The 23,093-nt window shown below is 32.5% G+C and overlaps 1 protein-coding gene and 1 long non-coding RNA gene across 2 annotated transcripts in view; one reads left to right on the top strand and one right to left on the bottom strand.

Moving 5' to 3' along the window:
* LOC143203564 (uncharacterized) overlaps positions 1 to 23,093 on the bottom strand; it is a 509,963-nt gene that overhangs the window by 140,547 nt on the left and 346,323 nt on the right. The window lies entirely within an intron of this gene.
* Positions 3,500 to 21,966, top strand: LOC143204191 (protein tolkin). The gene is made up of 13 exons (XM_076416676.1): positions 3,500 to 3,805; positions 7,636 to 7,783; positions 11,335 to 11,762; positions 13,490 to 13,720; positions 13,777 to 13,998; positions 14,058 to 14,211; positions 15,304 to 15,570; positions 15,632 to 15,795; positions 15,859 to 16,031; positions 17,961 to 18,144; positions 18,201 to 18,670; positions 21,203 to 21,454; positions 21,536 to 21,966. Exons 1-13 carry the CDS (start codon positions 3,595 to 3,597, stop codon positions 21,686 to 21,688), a joined length of 3,057 nt encoding a protein of 1,018 aa, XP_076272791.1. The 5' UTR covers positions 3,500 to 3,594; the 3' UTR covers positions 21,689 to 21,966.

The following is a 23,093-nucleotide window of genomic DNA, read 5'->3' as shown; positions in this document are numbered from 1 at the left end:
TAGATTCTTTTGGCCTAAATTAGATGATATTGGTGATAATGTTGAATCGATTCAATTATTGAACGACATTAGGTAATTTAACATCGTTTTCTATAGGATTATTTAAAATTGAAGGTCTATGCCAATAAGCTCACGACCACCTGTATATTGAAGAAGATAATTCTACATTGCATAAACAAAGTTGAGTTGTGTTTATGCAAAATAGTTATGAACATATTCAATAAATTGAGGGCACCCAATGTGCTTTTGCACACATAACTTTATTTTATATAATTTATGACTTTATTAAAAATTATAATAAAAAAGGTTTGGACACCCTATATAAAGAAATTGGCAAGCAATACGTTAATATACATTTATTATAAATTAATTAAATAATAATATAAAATAATGATTAATATAAAATTAATATTCATATAAAATTATTAAGAATATGAATTAATTTTGAGGTTTTGAGATTTCGGGGAAATGTAATTCATGCTAAATCAAATCATTTATATGTATCAGGTATTATGTTAGACTGGAGCTACATTTATCTCTCTGTATATTTATCTAAATTATTATTGTAGAACAACCTTCTTCTCTCTGACTTTCTTCCTTATTTAACTCCTACATACATTCCATCTTTCCTTACAAGCTTTCTTTGTACTTCTGTGGATGCATACACAAAATAATTATCAACATCTATGTTATACAATACAACATCTTTGTTGATGTACCTGCTATTCTACGGTATGTTATTATTTCATTGATTAATCTTGTTACGATAAGGTTCTATCGCCTTTATTTATATTATGGAACCAAGTCAGTATTTTTCTCGGGTTTTTCCCTACATTCTTATCATATCTTCTATACTGTTACTATCTCTATAGTCCATTCAAGTCCATGATAGACGTTTAGGCTATTTCTTCCTTAAGTTATTGCATTGGGCTTGTTTATTTTCTTATTTTATTAATCGCTTGTTTTGGTACTGAGTAGCGTTGAGAACTATCAATTGAAAATGACTATCGACTGTTTAGTAATTGACCACTTTTTACTATCGATTGTTTCAGTTGCTATTTTTGGTTCGACTGATTTTACTATTTTTACCAGTGACTGTTTCAATCGACTGTTTTCAGTCGCTATTTTCGGTCCGACTTATTTTGTTACAGCTTACTATCGACTGTTTCAGTCGTGTACTTTTAGTTACTATTTTTGGTTCTACTAGTTTCATTCGACTGATTTTTAACGTTCTAGCTCTGTCGTCCTAGCCGCGACCTTAATAAAAATGTAATCAATTTATGCTTATATAGATTTATATGTAATATATATAGTTTTATGATTTTTTGGTAGTTTACTGGTAAATAACAATATATTGTATATTGATAAAGCAACATTTTGGAACGATATTTTCAAGATTGTTAATGTAATAGGGCAAAAAGATTAAAATTGTGAATTATAAATAGTAAAACACTTTTGACTATTTTTATGGCAATAATGGATAATATTTGGATTACTCTTTCGATTTTTGTCAAAAAATATTTCCCTTCAATGACAAATAAAGCATTTACTTTATTTAAAAAAGCCCCAGCAGTTATTGGGCGATGATTTTTAATTATGTCATGGATTAGTTTTTTTTCTATGACTAGGTATTTTTTTAAAGTTAGTTTGTGAAGGAATATGTACATCTTCAACTCGCTTATACTAGTGGAAATTATTCATTTGTATATTGTTAGTATACATTTGACTGAAAATAGAAATTACTATTTTCAGTCCATAGTTCCCAACGCTAGTATTGAGTATTTACCTCTCTATTCTTCTTTGTCATCTTCATTCATTATTTTGTTCAAGTAGTTTATCATTCTATGAGTTCATGTCTCTAATTCGTTGTGACTTTCTGTAAAATTAGTAGTACAATATCCTGATCACTGAAAATAATTTTAAATCTATTTTCTTTTGTTCTAATCGTTTTTTCCCAGTTACACTGTCACGACGAGCTTACTAATTTGTTTTCTTTGTCTTTTATTCTTGGAATTTTAATTAAAAAAAAAATATTTCTTGTTAAGATTATAGCTATTGATAATATATATTTATCAAATGACTTGGTCTTCTTTAAATAGATATGTTGAATTTCCATTTTTTAATATACAAGAAAATAGGCAGATAAGAATTAATATTTAACAAACCTTACAGTACTTTAAAGTAACTTGTAATTTTTATTTGATTGGTAATTTTCTAGTTCATTATAAAAACTGTCAAGTAATGGGATATTATTTTCATCTACCCACTTTATGCCCACATTGAGAGTGGAACTGCCTCGTCATTATTAATAATCTGGCTTGTATTATTTAACTATGGACATTCTAGGAATAGAGAAAGCCTATCCTACTAGTCAATACAACAATATTTTATAATAGTATTAAATCTTCCAGAATTAATTATGTTTTTAACGTTTTTGAGGGTTCATTCTTCGAAAACATTAAACATATGCACATTTACTCATCCTAGCGATTAGAAGAATTAGAGGAACTACATTTTCAATATTATTGTATGTTGCATTACTTATTATACTAGCCAAACTTTTTTCCTAAAACTTGTATAATAAAGATTTAGTTTTCTAATTTTCCAAAGCTTGCACCAATAGTGATAATTCATAAATTGCTTACAGTGTTAGAAAGTATTTATCTTAATTAATTCCAAATTTTTTGCTCTCTCTTATTTCAGTGATAGGTTAAATTGTTTTCTCGTATAAAATTTAAATTATTTATAATCTGATGAAAAAATTAACATTGAAAACAGACCAAAACCTGTATAAAATGTTTACCTTAATGCGGTTACTTAAATATTTGTACATATGTTGGTCTTAAATACATATATATGCAGTATATGCCCTTCGGCTATTGATTACTTTGTATAATTATACATAAATATTTTCCGAAAAGCCACTTTTCATATTTTGAAATCAGAACTAGATTTACTTACACTTAATGTAAAACTGTTTTACGTAAATATAACGTAAATTCGTAAATATTCTATATTATTATATATTGACATTCATTTCTAAAGCCATTTTAATATCTTATTTTGCTAAGTCTGTAAAACAATTATACTTAGATACAATCTTGTTTCAAGCCAATTTTTATAGCGTTGATGATTTGAAGAAGCCTGTCTAATGAGGCTTCCAATGAATGACATTACTGGCGGAGTCGATTTTTGCAATCACAAAAAGTATATGACATCGAGAGTCATCATCAACGTCAAGAGTTGATATCAATTGTCCAATATTGGTGACATTTTATAACGAATATGCTAGAATAACACTCTTAACAGATTGCAACTTCATATAATTGATGACAATGGTTTTGCAGAAATATTTAATTTTATTTAAAGAGCATATTTATACCTGACAATTTCCAACTTTGCCTAATTTCTATTTATACTTTAGGTTCGAATCTAAGCTTCGGGCTGTCAAACAATCATCCCGCTGGGCCCAGAAGCCACATAACACCCCCGTATCGGTCCGGGGACTTTGCGAGTCGCCCCCGTATCGCTTTTATCTCTCGCTCGTAATTAGCACACATTGCTGCCGATATAACGGCAGATTATCCAGCGACCATGTTGGCTAGACTCGCATTTGTTTCGTGCTTTTGTGGCATAGCGGTCCAGTTTGCTGTCCGCGACGATAGTCCAGCTGGTCAGTTGGACGGCGCGAATACTACGCAAAAAACGTTCAACGCCCACAAGAAGTTTTCGGTGGAGGAACTGTTGACGAACACCTTCCCCAAGAAGACCTCCAACGACACCGGTTTGAATCCCTGCAAGGCTGGTAAGTTTTTGCATGTAAATATTTGTCGTTCTTATTCTTTGTTTCGGTTATTTAGAAATCGCATTGCGTGTTATTAACAAAACAAAACAAAATATACAATAGTACTCATAGAAATATGTTTTTTGTTTAATATTGTTTAAAATATCATTTGTTTAATATTAATTGTATATTGTTCTTTAATATTTGCTCATCGTTTATTCAACAGCCGAATATCATGTTGTTAAAATCGTTTGGTTCAAATTTTCATGTAGGATTTCACTGATAATAAAACAACGTGGTCAATTTCTGTGATATTGTGAAATCACCTTGTCTCATTTCTACTCATATGCTATTTTCTTTCAATGTCCCACTTAAACTCTTCAATATTATCTGTTCTTTACCATTTTTCTCATCATTTTCTCATCAGAATGTTATGTCGAGTAAATCGCATCAATTTGGGGCTTTCTAAAGCTCATGAGTTCTAATACCGACCTAAAGAGTTCTAATAACAAATCGTTTGGTTCAAATTTTCATGTAGGTTTTCAATGATAATACAATAAAAGTTGTCACTTTTTGTTATATTACGAAATTACTTTGTGTTCTTTCTACTTAAAATATATTCCACTCAAAATCCTCAATTATAATGGATGATGGTCCCTAGAGTTGTAGTTTCAATTACTGATTTTTCAAGTGTTTTCTTTAACTGCTCTGATTTCCTTTCGCTATCTCATATGCTTTTATCAATAAATTATGTTCTATCCAAAAATTATAAAAGAGCAACATATTAATGTTGACAATTAATATAAGTTCTATCTACTATAATTTGCTGAGTCTAATTTGGATACAATTTACCACATTTCCTTTAGAACATTGATTCCTTTTATTGACTATCTACTCGAAGAATTCCTGTCGGTGAAAAAGTAGAATGAATTAAAAAAGATATTATAGCAAAAAATCACTTTTCATTTGTAGAATTTGCCTTCACTATATTAGATGTGACTATCATAGATATAAAGGGTTTTTGAATGAGGGCGGATCTAAGTAAAAATGGGATCCACTAAGCTCCTGGTGATAGGATCCAAGTATTTCAGTTTTCATTAATTCTGCTACATAAATACAACTACATTTGAACGATAGCATAGGTCATGGCAACAGTCGATTACGGCTCATTGAAATAGACCGCTGATTTGAGAAAGCCTCATAAAAATAATTCGATCACGCTATTCCCACATTATTTCCACAAGAGATAACCATATCCTCAAATTGTGGCGGACGTTGTGTAGCCTATAGCGCTGTTTTGATGGAATTACATATCTTCGACGTTCTGATCATTCAACTTAAGCCAAAAAATCGATTATCACTATTCCACGGCCGGACTGCTGCCGGTCCAAAATCCGCATTATACAACAACTTTTTGTGGATACAATGTTAACTAGTCAGCTTGAGCGGTTTGGCGTGGTTCTAGACTGGGTAATTATTCTTATTGACAACGCCATTCAGCAAAAATGAACCTCGATACCAAAAATAATGTTTAGGCTAAAATACAAATAGAATAAAATAAGATTTAGTTAGGATCAAATGAACTTCAGTATATTATTTCATACTTATTTCTATTGGGGAAATTTTTTTTTTAATGTAAGAGTAGGAGAATATAAAAAAGGGAAAATTAATAAAAAATAATCTAAGATTACTCCACCATATTGTCTTATTGTCTTAACATTACAAAAAGGGGTTCATTTATATCTTTCAGTGTAATGGGTTTTAGTATTACAGTAATATATGATAAATGACAATATAACACGTCAATTGAAAAGTCCTCGGCCTGACACATAGATGTCGCTACTAGAATTAAATCCTTATACTTTTTAGTTAGCCCTAACCCTCAAAAGATGCGTGTATAAATTTGACAGCTGTCGGATCATTAATTTATGAATTATAGCATTTTGAGTGAAGCAACCTTTGTTATTGTGAAAAAATTTATAAAAAAGAATGTCGCATGTTGATGAAATATTGATTTTTGAAGGGAAAAAATACAGTTGAAGCAAAAACTTGACTTGATGCCGAGTTTCCGGACCGTGCCACAGGAAAATCAACCATCAAGGATTGCTATTTTAAGTTTAGACATGGTGAAATGAGCACCGAAGACGTTGAACGTAGTGGACGCCCAAAAGAGATTGTTACCGCCGAAAATATTTAAAAATTTTTCCTATTTTTCTATTTACTTATTTTTTTTAGTTATTTTGAAGTCTATTTTGAAGTAAAGGGCAAATTGTACTACAAAAATGATATCGAAAAGTTAGAGGGTCGCTATAATCAGTGTACCACCCTTAAAGGGAATTATGTTGAATAAAAAAAACTAATTATGCCAAAAATAATATGTTTTACTAAGATAGGCCGGGGCTTTTCAATTGACCTGTTAACATATTTTAGCTTTTATATAAATACAAACATTAAACAAGAAATTACAAATATTAGATCATATGGATAAAAACAATTATCATGATCAGCTAGTAGTCGAAATACAACCGTAATTAATTAAGTTAATTATATTTCTTTTACAAATGACCTGTAATCATTTCATATAAATGTACAGCCAGTATAACTTGGCAAAGGCATATTAGTGTTTTAAAATTCCATATAATGATAGTGTTATAACATATATCTTTAAAAATCCTTGATTATTGACATTTTTAAAAAATCTAAAAATATCTCAATTAATTTAAATAACTGAATTCAAATCTAAATCGACTTAACACTGTTGTCAACGGAAGAATCCTTCACTAGTGCCATTCGATTTGCAGTTACTAACTTACGAAAAAATATAATAATTTTTCCGGAAAATACTATCAGATGACAGAAATATTAGGACACAAATCATTGGTTGAGATTAATGTCAATTCAATTTATATGTTAGGACTTCCAATACTCAACAACGTAGAAAATATTCAATTTTTAAAAAGTTTATACTTTTAATCTCTACTCTCGGCGACAGTTTTGTTAGACCAGTTTGGAAATATATAGTGATATATTTATCCTCCGTTTATATTTCTTGTATATTGATGCAGAAGTACTACACGACAATAAATTAATAATAAATGAACTTGTAGTAGATATGAATAAAAATATCCAAGAGACACTGAAGTTTTTACAGAATATTTCAATATTGTAGGAAGGCAAATATAAACATTCAAAATTAAAGAAAAAAAACCGGTCTCGAGAAGACTTTGGCCTTCTTTAAAACTCCGGCTTGGTGGCGCAGTGGTAAAGGCGATAGGACGGTTCCCCTACTGTTGCGATAGCCGCGGGTTCGAATCCTGCTGGGGCATGGTCGTAAATTTATGTTTGAGATTGTTTAATATTTGTGATTGTCCTGGGCAAGAGTGTAAAATCCGACAAGGGAAATGATCCCTGTCACGCCAGTAACCAGGCTGGGTAAGACCGGATGTCTTCTGGGATGATTTCTAAAGTTGGTAACTTGACTGTCGGTAAACTAAATGTTGAGGACCGTGGTTCGGAGCCCACGTTAAACTCTAGGTCCAGTCCAGATAAACCACTAGTTGGTAAAAGGAGACTTTAATCAACATCATCCTGACAACATTTAAGTCCAGGAAAATGGTGAAGCCCTGTAGGAAATAATAACAGCAATTGTAATTCATATTATATACAAATGTTCTTCATCTCCATATTCACACTACTTATGACATAATAAATTTACTTTTATCACCTTTCCAATATTCTTAAAAAGGGATTCGAATAGTTCTTAGGCTCACGTATTAGTGCATAAATACATTATTAATACAGAGAAAACTAAAATCACTTATTAAATTCAGAAGAACGTTTTAAATTTTCAGATGTGTTTGTGGACGACATAGCCATAACTTTCCCTGATCCAAAGCGAAAATTGTATGCCAGATATGTCCACCAGGACCTGGAGGAAACCAACAAACACGTACTCTATACCGAGAACGTGAGAAAACTATTGGAAAAAAAGAAAATATGGTAAGTGTCACCTTGATTGGAATGAAATTAAATAGATTATTCACGTTCAGCTACGATTTTTAAATTTACATGTGGTCACAGAAGGCCGAATCAATTAAAAAGATTGTAAATAGCTTTCGCGAATGCTGGTAATTTTTCAACAGCATCTCATGAACTCTGTAATCGCGCCAGATGGACAATTGACCTAAATAGGAGCACTGGATGGCCATGACCTAATCTACATGTTAATCATCCGTAATTTGATTAAATGTCATGCCTTTTTTATTGTTTAATATTCGTACAAACACAGCCGCTATCTACTAGAAGAAACTGGAATGAATTGTATGGCAGATGTTCATCATATATATGTTTATTAGAGCGGATATAATCGATATAATAGAAGAAATCACTTGAAATAATTCAATTGTTGAATTGTGCTGAATTATATGCAACACAATATACGCAATAGTTGATTTCATTTAATTTTTTCTTGTGTAGTGGATTGAGCAAAAACATAATTTGGTTATTTCCACGTTCTTCAAAGAGAATGTTTTCAGATACCAATCGATGATGAACGATGAATGGATGTCGTGTAGATCGATGAACATTGGCCCTAAGAGTTTTTTCGCAAGCCCGAACCAGAACATGATAACAAAGACATTGGAACGATTTTAATCATCTGTTTCTATCTTATTTGTGAGTGAATGTTCGTCATAAGTTATTATACAGTATAATCCATTTTTTATCCGTGCGTAATCATTTGGTTCGGAAATAGTTCGCCTTCATTTTTTTAGGCCGCATATCATACACTATAATTAAATCAATTGAATTCTTGACATGTACATTTCAAAACTAGAAAAAAGAAGTTCTTTAACTACTTTTCTCTACTCACTCTTTTTGTCACGGCCAGGTTTTTCATCTCTTGTTTGTATTTTGCTTTTATCTCTTCTTGCCGATAGCTATGTTTATATGTATGTTATACTATATATATATATATATAACTTTACTTTTCACTATGTTAGCACTATTGCTTGTGCTATCAAAATATCTTTAGTACTTGCAGTATTTTACTATTTAAATTAATTGTTACAGCCTATAAAAAATAATGGTGCAAAAAATATTAACAAAGCAATATTTACTAAAAATAACTAAAAGGAAAAAGATCAATAAAACTGTGAATACACTTTCCATTAAAAATTTAGGTTTAAGAGCAACTTAATGAATAACTTTACCAATGTCTCAATAAAAAATATCAATAAAGAAATCATGAATAAGAATGTCTAGCGAAATATTTAATTGAAGACGAATAAGAACTTTACTTTCCACCATGATAGCACTATTGCTTGTGCTATCAAAATATCTTTAGTACTTGCAGTATTTTACTATTTAAATTACTTGTTACAGCCTATAAAATATAATGGTACAATTTCTGAAACTGTGAATACACTTTCTTTTAATAAATTAGACTTGGGAGCAACTTAATGAATAGCTTTACCAATATCTCCAATATTAAAAATATCAATAAAAAAATCATGAATAAGAATGTGTAGCGAAATATTTAATTGAAGACGAATAAGGAACTTATTGCATTTTTTTCTTATACTAAACATTCAAAATGTGTGGAAAAAGACATGAATCGTCACCATTAGAGACGTTTCACGTTACACTACTTTCTTAGAAAGCATTATTGTTTTATAGGTTATTAAAATGCTTCTTAGTTACTACAGATTGTCATAAATAATAAATAACTAAATTAAATTGATTACTGAAGTTAATATTCGCTAACTGACTTTTCTGAAAACACTTACTGAAAAGTTGGTTTATTGAGATATCTTGCCTCATCCAAATAAAAAGTAAATAAGTAGATAATTATAAGGCATACCTACAATAAATGTTTCTAGTAGTTCGTAATTATGTAGGAATTATTCAAATTAATGAATCACCAGAGTTCTTGATCAAAAGAGATTCTGAAATTTATATAAAATAAAGAACAAATTAAAGAATCTAGTTTGGGAAGGTGAATCAATTATTTTGCGTTTTGTATGAGTATCCGGTTAAATTAAACTGAACTACATAGATATCAAAACTTAAATATATGGTATTAAAATACTGCTTAGTTAAGAAAAACTTTTATAAGTTACTGCATCAACAGCTTAATATGAAATTAATGGATAAGATCGAGGAAATTGAATGAACATTTCTGAAAATCGAAGCAAAAAAGAACTAATTAAAAAAAAGTATTTTGCCATAAAATTTCCTTAAACAGTTTTCTGTTTTTAAATTACTCAGGTATGAAGAGAATGATTTGATGAAAATGGCTTTTCATAAAAAAATTTCTATGATTTAATTTAGTGAATAAGTTAGATTGTAAAACATTTTGTCCCGATGGAAAACTATTTGGTCCTCTATCTGTTTTTATGAATCTTTGCGTCGAATTTACGTAATTTTTAACTTATAACTCTAACCTATAAACTATTTTGGCTGTATAACTAACTGTAGATTTTAGATGTACTATAATTTTAAAATTAACTATATTTGATAACATTTTTGTTCAGTTATTTGATTTAATTTAGAATTAGATACAACAATTCAAATCCAAACTAAACTAAAAGTCAGAGTTGATGCGGCAACATTGCGACGTTTTGACGTCACAAATTTAGGTGACATATGTACGAAATAACTTTGAATAGATTGTATTATGAAATTTTCATATTTATACCTGAACAATTGCTTATATTATTCTAAACGATACATTGTATGTTCTTTATAGAGTTTTGTCTATCTCTGATTTTAAGACGTTGAACAAGTTCTGATATATTTTAAATATTCTACCCTAAAATATTATTTAAGGCAATTATTGTCGTATTATAATTTGATAACAGATAATCTTAACTTAACTTAAGTGGCCAAACGCTAGACTTAGTGCAGCAGTCACTAAGAAAAATTATACAAATCAAGTGCAACAATTTAGTTTATCCTCTAAAAATTATGAATAATCTATAATCTTAGATTATATATGAACCACCCTATATATATATATATATATATATATATATATATATATATATATATGCGCATGCATGTTTTGAATGTAGTGTTACAGTTTTTCAACATAGTTTTCGTCGGGAGTGCATGTTTTACGCGCGTTCTACGACCATGAGTGAATATCAAGTGCCGAACGAAATCAGTGAGGGGAAATACCTAGAATAACTGTTTGTTATTTTTGTAATTTTTTTCAATAGTAAATAAACGTGTCAGAGTATTTGTCTCCATCATATTTGAACCATCCTCGTACACACACACACACACACACACACACACACACACACACACGCGCACACATACACACACTCACAAACACACACACACACACATATATATATTCTTATATATTATATATTATATATATATATATATATATATATATATTCTTATATATTATATATTATATATATATATATATATATATTCTTATATATTATATATTATATATATATATATATTCTTATATATTATATATTATATATATATATATATATATATATATATATATATATATATATATATTCTAGGAAACTTCAAGAAGCTACGTCAGTACCACCACACAAAATCCGGAAAAGAGCCGCGGTGACCACCTTCAAGGAACGCCTCTGGGACCATGGCGTCATCCCCTACGAGATCGACGACACCTTCAGCGACTATCGCAAAGCCCTTGCGAAACAAGCGATGCGACACTGGGAGAACAACACCTGTCTGAAGTTCATCGAGCGAAACAAGACAGAGAACGAGAACTACGTGTTCTTCACGGAGAAACCGTGCGGATGCTGTTCGTTCGTGGGAAAGAGAGGATTGGGTGCTCAGGCATTGAGTATTGGCTCTAAATGTGCCGTTTTCGGGGTGGTAGTGCACGAAATTGGCCATGCCATTGGTTATTATCATGAGCACACAAGACCCGACAGAGACAGTTATGTCGAAGTATATCTGGAGAATGTTAAGAAAGGTCAGTACCGTTGATTTTTAATTTTTTGATTACATAATATCAAAGTCGCCAATGACTAATCTTGTTCCATAATAACTTCTAATAAAATATAGATATATTTGTAGAAATCGACTAGAATAAAACTACATGACACACTGTTTTAAAACTCACACTACCTGTTAACAAATTCCTGAGAGATTCTTGAATAGTGTTGGATGTTGGTTGTGAAGGCACTTTATTATATCACAATTTATAACTCTTCTATATACTAAAGTACATTTACTTGTATAGTAATTTATAACATATAATGAAACTAGAATATCTGAATCATACTACTTGGACTTATGACTTTCTACTTCTCCATTTCTATACCGCCTAAAAATCAAGCATATGCTGACTATTTTGCGGTATACACTAATCGGTCCGATAATAACTGGATCTGCTGTTGACTGCATATCCACTTTTTGGCCAAATTCAAGCTTAAACTTATATATACTTATAAAGTGTAGTTACACTGTTGATGTGGAAGAAACACCTTACTATTTCTTCTGTATAGTTTATCAGTTGACTATTTCAAGAAGTAACAATTTCTCTTCAGTCTAGATCTCCTTCCAACTTCTTTGAAAGGTTTTCCTTACTGTTCTTTTAGGTCATCAAGTGTTCTGAACTTCTTGATCTGAATTTTGTTTTTATTCTTTTTTTATCAGAGTCCTAGCAATCAGTCACCAATCAATGTGATTTTTTATTAGAGCTAGTAATACAACAATTAACTTTAATCTAACTTCACTTCGTATTCAAACATTTGCAACATCAGAAGGTTTTTTTTTCGTTTAGGACGTCTAATAAGATTATCGACATTAAGAAGTCTGGACGCTTCCGAGTTGACGTTGTTCTGTGGTCTTCTTTGATGGGAATCGGCAAATTTTCTGACAGTGTCCTTGACTATACCAATTTCTAGATCACTATGGAGGTTACGAACGCGTACATATTAAATCGTATTCACAATTCCTTTCGGTGCCTTATTTTGAAACCTCTAAATCACTTGGACATTGGAATCACTGTCGCAGCCTCACACAGTTCTACACTGGTCTCAGTATCTGCTGATATAAAATAAGCGAGTTGTAGGTTTATAACTGGGAGTTTCGGCCAAGTTGCCAATACACTTTCCTGAACTTGATATTGAATTTATCTTTTCTTTTTATATCCTCGTTTCATTTGAGCTTGACATCTAGATGATAACTTTATCAAGAGAAGATTAGAGCTAAGATTGAGCTCTTTACAGTCTCTTCTACTACTAATATTGCCGTATCATCAGCAGCGGTAGCAGGTTTTAGAAATTAGAAAGAAATTATTGATTAATCAAATAATAATTTAAAAGCAGGTAAAAATGCTTAAGGATAAGGGACTTTATTTTATATAGAAGAGCTTCAAAGACAGCAAAACACAAACTTTAATTTTCTAGAAATTTTTCATTTACAGCTGTAATTTGATATACTTGGTGTATTGTCGAATGTGCATTCCTGAAACCGAACTGGTGAGATGATATCTTTAATGATAGCTTTATTGCCTTGAGAATAGGTTTGAGGAGTATCCCAATCAATTTCTCAAATAGTTTAGGTTGGTGCTCTATTTCTTCCTAAACTTTCCTAGGACTAACCATTGCAAATTTCTAATGGTAAACTCTCTAAATTCAACAATAGTTATGTCGGTACTTTAATTATTTTACTAATGATGCCGTAATATTTCAGAACAGAAAGTAAATTTCGAAAAACTGAGTCCAGACCAAGTGAGTTCCCTGGGGCTGAAGTATGACTACGATTCCATCATGCACTACGCCAGGAATACATACTCGAAAAATTCCTACGTAGATACGATCAAGCCCATAGTCGGTCCAGGAATGCAAACCCCAGAAATCGGACAGAGATTGCGGCTAAGCCAAGGAGATATAATCCAAACTCAAATCCTATATAACTGCCCAAGTATCCCAATACATTAATAATTAACCCGCAGAAATAATCACCACAATAAATTGCAGAGTGTGGAAAAACGTTTCAGACGAAATCGGGATCATTCTCTCCGCCGGCTTCCACTACCAATTCAGCAGAGGAATCCACATTGTGCGAATGGAGGATAACAGCTACGCCGGGAGAAAAGATCCGACTTAACATCACCTCGATGGACATCATGAAGACGCCGAACTGTTCGCAGAACTACTTGGAGGTTCGCGACGGTTACTGGAAGAAATCCAAACTGTTGGGTATGAATATTTTCTTCTAGACGTTAATGAATATTCAGATGAAACTTTAAGGTTTCCAGGTGTCTTTTGTGGACGGGGTGAAGTACCCAATATCAGGTCCGAAAGCAGCAGGATGCTGGTGACTTATGTCGCGCAAAATGGTGATGCCAATAGAGGATTCACTGCTGATTTTGAAGTTATATGTGGTGGAGTGTTACACATCGATTCTGAAGGGTACGTATAATATATTTATGATTTAAATTAGTTAACTTGCAACCAATATATCTCCTGTTAATTGCTGGAAAAGTGTTGCAAATTATCCAAAGAAGACTTCAGAGAATTGCGCTTATGTAATTTACACTATGCAAGGACTGAACAAAATGATATGAACACCGGACACATATAAAATATAACAGATCAATTGAAAAGTTCCCGGCCTGACACATAGATGGGGCTACTAGAATGAAATCCATATGTTTTCTAGTTAGCACTAACCCTTGAAAGATGCGTGTATAAATTTGATAGCTGTCGGATCATTAGTTTGTGAATTATAGCATTCTAAGTGAAGCAACTTTTGTTAATGTGAAAAAAATTTCGCGTGATAAAATATTGCGTTTTGAAGGGAAAAAATACAGTTGAAGCACAAACTTGGCTTAATGCCGAGTTTCCGGATACTACCCCAGGAAAATCAACCATCAAGGATTGGTATGCTAAGTTTAGACGTGGTGACTTTTTGACACTGACACTTTTGACCAAAAAAATGACGAGTTGATGATTCGAAGCAGTGTTTGAAGATGATTAAGCGTAATAAACCCGAGTTTTTGCGTCGATATGTGACAACGGATGAAACATGGCTCATTTCACTCCAAAGTCCAATCGACAGTCATCCGAGTGGACTGCACACGATGAACCCGCTCCAAAGCGCATAGAATAGTTTTCTTTGACTACCTTGAAAAAGGAAGGACTATCAACAGCGGCTATTACATAGTGTTATTGGATCGTTTGAAGGACGAAATCGCCGAAGAACGGCCGCATTTGAGGAAAAAGAAAGTGCTGTTTCACCAAGACAGTGCACTGTGTCACAAGTTAGCCTCAAACGAACCTTCACAAATATCTTTGCTGCATCTGCATTTGCTGATATTTACTTGACTAATACAGATTGATGATTTCTTCTTAATGAATCACATTACTAACCTTTCTATCACTTTACAATATTGTTATGGCCTTTTAGAATTTAATTGGTTAATTGATTGACTATTTAAAGCTAGTAAGTTAAACGTGTTATGAATTAATTCAATGTAAAAAAACTATCTAAACATTTTTCAGATATTTGGAATCTCCGAACTACCCCGATGAATACCATCCGAGTCAGAAATGTACCTGGTTAATCACGGTCCCCGAAAAATATCAAATCGCCGTGAAGTTTCTAGCTTTCGATCTCGAACATCACGCAAACTGCAGCTACGACTACGTCGCTATCAGGGACGGTCTGCACCCGAACGCCACGCTTCTGCAACATTCCTGCGGCGCCTTAGTTCCTGACGACATCACCTCGACCACCAACGAAATGACCATAACATTTATCAGCGATAAGTGAGACAACATCTTCGATAATCAATTTGCCGAGTTATTAATGGACGAGGGTTCATTCCAGGTCCAATCAACGAGGTGGTTTCTCCGCTAAAATCATAGCGGAATTCAACGAGTGCGAAAAGACCGATCACGGCTGCGAGCAATTGTGCATCAACACTTTGGGCAGCTTTATGTGCGGGTGTGAACCTGGCTTTGAGCTTCATTCTGATAAAATAAGTTGCGTTGGTGAGTTTGCGACTTTGACGTTATTTGATTTTGTAAGTATGACTTAAATATTTTCAATTGTAGACGCATGTGGTGGTAGATTCACCGAGTCGTCGGGTACCATCACGTCTCCCTCGTTTCCAGAACTATACCCCATCAATAAAAAGTGTGTCTGGGAAATAGAAGCTCCCGCGCAACATAAGATTTTTTTGAATTTTACCCACATGGATATAGAAGGAAACAATTATGAATACCAGGTACGAACATATCAATAGCTTGTTTATAACGTTATAGAAGATAAAGCCAATTATATCCAAATTTGTTATTTATTCAAAATAGTTTAACAAATAGGCAACCGAAAAGTCCCCGGCCCACCATAGTAAAACACATTTTTTGGCATCATTAGTTTTTTATTCAATATAATTCCCTTCAAGGGTGATACACTGATTATACCGACCCTCCACCTATCCGAAACCATTTTTGTAGTACGATTTGTCCTTTACTTCAAAATAGGCCTCAGTTTCGGCGATCACCTCTTCATTCGACGAAAATTTCTTCTCAGCGAACATTCTTTTGAGATCTGAGAACAAGAAATAGTCACTGGGGGCCAGATCTGGAGAATACAGTAGATGAGGAAGCAATTCGAAGCCCAATTCCTGGATTTTTGACACGGTGCATTGTCTTGGTGAAGCAACACTTCCTTTTTTCTTTAAATGCGGCCCAATAATGCTATGTAATAGTTGCTGTTGATAGTCCTTCCTTTTTCAATGTAGTCAATGAAAATTATCCCATTCTCATCCCAAAATACAGACGCTATAACCTTGCCAGGCGACTGTTGCGTTTTCCCACGCCTTGGAGCGTGTTCATCGTGTGCAGTCGACTCGGTGACTGTCGATTGGACTTCGGAGTGAAACGATGGAGCCATGTTTCATTCATTGTCACACATCAATGCAAAAACTCGGGTTTATTACGCTTGATCATCTTCAAACACTGGTCCGAATCATCAACTCGTCGTTGTTTTTGGCCAAAAGTGAGCTCGCGCGACACCCACTTTGCACAGATCTTTCTCATACCCAAATATTCGTGAATGATATGATACACACGTTCAGTTGATATTTTCAGAGTGTCTGCTATTTTATTCAATTTCCATTTACGGTCATTCAAAACCATTTTGTGAATTTTTTTAACGTTTTCGTTAGTAACAACATCTTTTGGGCGTCCACTGCGTTCACCATCTTCGGTGCTCATTTCACCATAATATCTGATGTGCTGAAACATATAACCATTTAGAGCAACCATATTGTGACATGCTGATCTCATAAATTTTGATGACATGCATTGGCTGTTTTATTGAATGGACTAGATATCGTTTCCTCCATATCGTTGTTGCTCTTGCTAATAATGGGTCTTTGTGATGTATTTTTCATTATATGTGTAGATTTTGCAAGATATCTGAATGGAATACGTATGGTAATGATAGGTCAAATATTCTCATACATATTTTTCAATTAACTAAAGGACAACACAACAAATATCCAATATATATATATATATATATATATATATGTATATATGAGATAAAATATATTAATATAAAAAGTACAATATGTAACGTAAGTAATGTATGTAATAAATATAAAAATAAATAAATAAATAAAATTAACTTAAAAGCGCATATAAAACAATAATAGTACAAATAATTTTATAATTCATAATACATAATATATTAATATATTCAGACCAAAGCAGTAGATAAAATATAACTTAAGGGTTATAAATATAAAACAGTTTGGTTTCTCCAAAATAAAATTAAATATGAGATAAGAAATTAAATAACACATTGTAAATTAATTTCATGTAAATAATCAAATATTTTATCGATGTAGTTTGAAGTGAATGGTGTTTCCAGATTTCTAGGTAAGTTATGTCTATCTCAAATAGACCGTAAAGCCTCACATGATTGTAAAACATGTCGGACTGTATTTATTAGTCCACAATAATCACGCAATGGAGGAACATCGTCAGTCATAAGATATGGATGTGAGAACTGATAATGCCCGATCGTTAGCCAATTTAACAGGACTTGCTTATACCTATTAGTAGACAATATTATAGAATGAAAAAATCTAAAATATATTAAATTTATACATTTAAAAATGTTAACAAACTGTATAACTGATTTACAGCTATGTGAGTACGACTATGTTGAAGTTTCCAGCCAGCTCACCACGGGTAAAACGAAATTACACGGTTCTTTTTGCGGCACCAAGGTACCGAAAATGATCAGCTCTGAGAGCAACTTCTTGAAGATCGCTTTCGACTCCGACGCCAATGTACAAAAGACCGGATTCGCCGCCGTGTATTTCATCGGTACTCTCAACCTACGCCATCGAAGAAGCTTCCTGCTAAATTAATTTTTCTTCCAGATAATGACGAATGCGCCACAAGAAATGGTGGATGCGACCACGACTGCGTCAATACCCTGGGTAGTTTTCAGTGCTCCTGCCGTACCGGCTTCACTCTGTCGGAGAACAAGAGGAGTTGTATTGAGGGCGATTGCGTGCACGAGATCTTCACGCCCCCGCACGGTAGTATCAACAGTCCCAACTATCCCAAGTACTATCCGCCGCTGAAGGACTGCGTCTGGCACATAAAGACCATGCCCGGACACAGAATACGCCTCGATTTCCAATACTTCCAGTTGGAACAGCATCAGGAGTGCTATTTCGATTACGTGCAGATATTCGACGGGGATTCGTCGAAATCGGTGCAGATGGGACGATTCTGCGGAGCCATGGGACCTCATTCGGTGATGTCTTCAGAAAACCATCTCTACATGACATTTAAGTCGGACAACAATGTTCATAAGAAAGGATTCTTGGGTGCTTATTCCACAGTAAGTTATCAGGATACTAGTGAAACGTTATTGGAGAACCCAGACCAAATATAACATTCGATTTATGGTACCATATTTAATCATTCACTTTATATAAATGTCGCGTTGTTCTATTCCTGAAATATTTGGACATTCTTTATATTACTGTCCCAATTTCAACCCCATTGGCCTGATATAAGGCCTGATATATGATATATGAAGTATGATATTTCATCTATTTTGACTTAACTCTAATATCATAAGTAAATATTTGGCATGATTTTGTTATGGTATAGTAGTACCATTTAAGTTCAATCCTGATGAATGTCTTAGTATTTTGTTGGTAAAATTTATTAGAACAAATGTGGGCTCTTTTAGTTTTATTTGCAATTGTTTAGTTCATTATATTATTATCAGATTTATATTCATATATGTTTCTTAGTTCTTGTCCATTTCTGAAAGTGTTATATTTCCTTATACCTCAAGGACACTAGCTTGAGGTAATCCTTATTCGCCTTCTTTAATTCTGAACAACTTGAAGATACATATTCCTTTCGAAGCATTATGTTTAGTTTTTGTGATAAATTTTATCGAACTCTTGTGCTACGTTCAGGGAGTGCCAAAATATTTGTTTTTCGTTAAAAGGCCACTGATGTTTGTTATTCAATAGACCTCACTGATTTATGTACCCATTTGTCGAAGTTCAAGTTAAAATTAAAATTAAAAACGCTAACAACAACTCTAATTGCAACTAAGAGCTTAAGAGCAATTCTGCAAAATGATATTAAAAAATATTGTTGTTAGAATCTTCACGCATCCTTTGTCTCAAATTTTCTACGAACTTTTTCTAATCTCTAAAATCTACCTCTTTGTGTCAGATTATATTATTTTCCCACATTCTAATACATTCCAATCAATTAAACCAATCTGCAGATATAGAAGTTAAATTTTTGTTAATTTTCAAAAATTTGTGGGTTACAGGGATGCTAGGTTCAATATTTTGATTCAAATATATTGCTTCTCTTCAGCAGTAATAGGTTTTTTGAAATGTTAAATTTATAAAGTTAATGCAAATTTGACTTTTATCGTAATGTATCTACTTCTAATGTTTCTTTTGTTAACCTTGTATCTAATGACCTTGAAATCTTTGAAAAAAAATTTCTGCGTCATATTTGTACGTTCAGCATAACAGCAAATATAATATTCCATATAAATTAATGCTATCTTGTAAGCTTTTAAGTTATCATTATTTTTTATTATGACTTGTTAAATATCAGAAAAACACAGCAACCATATGTACTTGAATAAAAAATATGTTTTATACAATACTAGATTCATTAGGATATATGACACTATTAGCTTTCAATTTAAAACCTTAAATTCCCTTATATCAGTTTAATTCCAGTCCCTAAAATCATAAGATTTGGGAGTTAGTTACTGCTTATGAAATAAGAAAACTATGATGTTGATATGATATTAGGTGCCTGCATGTATTTTGATAACTATTGCACAAAAATGCCTTTATTGAGAAAAATTGGTTCGTTATATATTAACCAAAATATTTTCTATTATTTTCTAAAATATTTTCCTAGATTTTTGACTGCAAGGTGGTTCTGTGGCGAAAGAATGATGTTGGTTTGGCAGCGATTCATTCGCCGCTGGTTTTTGTCCGCATTTTAGCGTTTCGAAAGCATGTGCCGCTGCATCGAAGTGGATCAGTGGATTTTAAGTGAATAAAACTCAGCCATTCCAAGAACAACAGTATATCTTTCAAAACTCTAGCAACATATGGCCGAGAGTTGTTATGCAAGAAGATGAGGCACCAACGCTAGTTCTTTTTTTAAAACAATATGTTACTAAATTTGCTCTACTGATATTGGTAAACTTCTTCAGCCACATTCCTTCGGTTTTATTAGTACCTTCATATACGTAGTAAGACACTATGGCCATGAATATTCCGGTGTCTGTATGGATGGCTCTCGCTGGCCATTACTCCTCGCATGCCGCTCAGATTGCCAGGCATAATATATTACTGAAACCGCCATATTGAAACTATTTGATTTGGTACTTTCAGTGATTAATTGCTACTCATTACTTATACATTACTCGTTATTGACTCATTAGGTCTCGTAATTCACTGTCTTGGAGTTTTGATACCGATTCGTTGTTATTGAAAAACGACAATTTTAAAATCGTTGAAACTAAAACACACAATCTTAAGTTGTTAAGAGTGTTTGATGGACTTGAACAAAAAATTATTTCCGAAAATGTAGTTTTGGCCGTGACATGAAAAACTGATACTTTATGTAAAGAGATTTAATACTTTGCATATTCATCAATAAATATCGCTGATCAAAATAGATCCAAGCACCTAATATATGATAAAATGAACAATCAATTATAATTACTAATAATCAAAATTACTAAAAAATCCAGGAATCTGGAACATCGATATTAACAATTTCAAATAAATATGAATTGCTGGTTGCATCTGGACTAGGTTTATTTGAGAACAACAATAAGCAAAATGTATTTTTTCTGTATTTTATATAGCAATGCGGTGGTCTGCTTCAAGCTACTTTGGAAAAACGCCAGATTTTCTCCCACCCTAAATACGGTAACATTACCTACGGACCAAAATCTTCCTGTGATTGGTACCTGCTGGGCACCACCGGCTACAACGTACGCTTATCTTTCACGGAATTCGAATTGGAGAACGAGGAAGACTGCGTCTATGACTATGTGGAAGTTTACGACGGCTTGGATAGTAATCGAGTATCTCTTGGTCGATTTTGTGGTAACCAGGTACGTTAACGATGATTGTGTCTTCAACAAAATGTCGCAACTTGGGACAGAATAAAATAGAAAATCGGTTTTTGATTATAGACAATGCAAGAGGTTACCACATCATCTCAGGACGGGATGGTGATCAAATTCCGAACCGACGATCACATAGCTGGCAAAGGGTTCGTCTTCAACTACGAGCTGGTCGAGAAAACGTACAGTTTAGAGGAGTACGACTCTCCCCTTGACGACTAATTTGATTTTAAACTATCTGGAGGCAGCTTTAAACCGAAAATTTGTGTATATGTCGAATTTATTTGTATTATATTATGTAAATATGACGACAGAACGGTTCATAGTACATACAAGTCTAGTATTCTATTAATTCCATTTTGTTCGTTCATCAACGTTGAGTATGTAGCTATAACCTCGTCTTGTATTATAGTAATAATGTATTTTTATCTTATAGAATTTTAGTTTAGCAATTTCATGACATGAAACCTGTATAAAATAAATAAACACTTCATAAAACATCATATTGGTTATAATATGTACCATTTTAATATGTGATCTCTCTTTAAAAAGGCACAGAGATTGTCCTTCGCCATTTTATCCGTAATTAATCATGACACCTAAAGGACAGCATATTGTTATACCTAACACCAGAAAAGTCCTTTTTCGATCTGATAATTCCTTCACCATTTTAACACATATTATATTTGACTATATGGTAATATAAACTTTTAACCATATACTAGAGCATTGTAATATATTATGGAGAGAGTTGCATTATTATAAATTACAAGATTATTTAACATTATCGTTGACTTTCAATAAATCGAAGTCGTAATCTAAATTTTTTACATTATGTAGCTATACTTCAGCTTATATTGGAGTAATAATATATTAGAAACTTAGTTTAGCGATATCGTAGCATGAAACCTGTATATAATTAATAAACGCTTCATAAAACATCTATTCGTTATAGTATACTCCATTTAACATGCTAACTTTTCTTAAAAATATACAACAAACGTTCCTTCACCATTTTATTGTCAAAATATTATGACATTTAAAGGATAATTTAAAATTATATCTCATACTACAAAAATTTGCTGAAATTATAAACACCATTTTATATAGTAAATTGATATTTGAATTATATTTTAAGTTAGCACATTTTTCGATTGTATTCCTTCACCATTTTATCACATATTCTAGTTAAATATATGGTAATAATATATGAAGAGTATAATAGGGAATGGAGCCATATAACATTATAAATTACAAGAATATTTAGCATTATGGCAGGCTATTAATAAATCGAAATTGTATGTGTGTAAAAAAGTTCGTTACAAGATACTTTAGCTACATACATGCTAGGAGCGGGCCAACAGATGGCAGCGTATGAATTATAAACATATGTAGGGTATGATAGAATGGTGACTTAAACTATTGTTAAAATATTTATGTTGAAAAAATATCAATAAATCGAAGTCGTAATCTAAATTTTTTACATTATGTAGCTACACTTCAACTTATATTGGTGTAATAATATATTAGAAACTTAGTTTAGCAATATTGTTGCATGAAACCTGTATATAATTAATAAACGCTTCATAAAACATCTATTCGTTATAGTATACTCCATTTAACATGC

Source organism: Rhynchophorus ferrugineus, unplaced genomic scaffold, assembly GCF_030347505.1.
Source record: "Rhynchophorus ferrugineus isolate W39M unplaced genomic scaffold, kcgeb_rfMv2 rfM10, whole genome shotgun sequence".
NCBI lineage: Eukaryota > Metazoa > Arthropoda > Insecta > Coleoptera > Curculionidae > Rhynchophorus > Rhynchophorus ferrugineus.
The sequence above is the reverse complement of the archived record's forward strand: the minus strand, read 5'-3'. Positions and strand labels throughout refer to the sequence as shown.

Excerpts from the sequence above, each read along its gene's own strand:
- LOC143204191 (XM_076416676.1), top strand. The coding sequence starts at position 3,595 with ATGTTGGCTAGACTCGCATTTGTTTCGTGCTTTTGTGGCATAGCGGTC. Across the intron at positions 13,721-13,776 it reads AATCCTATATAACTGCCCAA|AGTGTGGAAAAACGTTTCAG; the intron begins GTATCCCAATAC and ends AATAAATTGCAG. Across the intron at positions 13,999-14,057 it reads GAAGAAATCCAAACTGTTGG|GTGTCTTTTGTGGACGGGGT; the intron begins GTATGAATATTT and ends TAAGGTTTCCAG.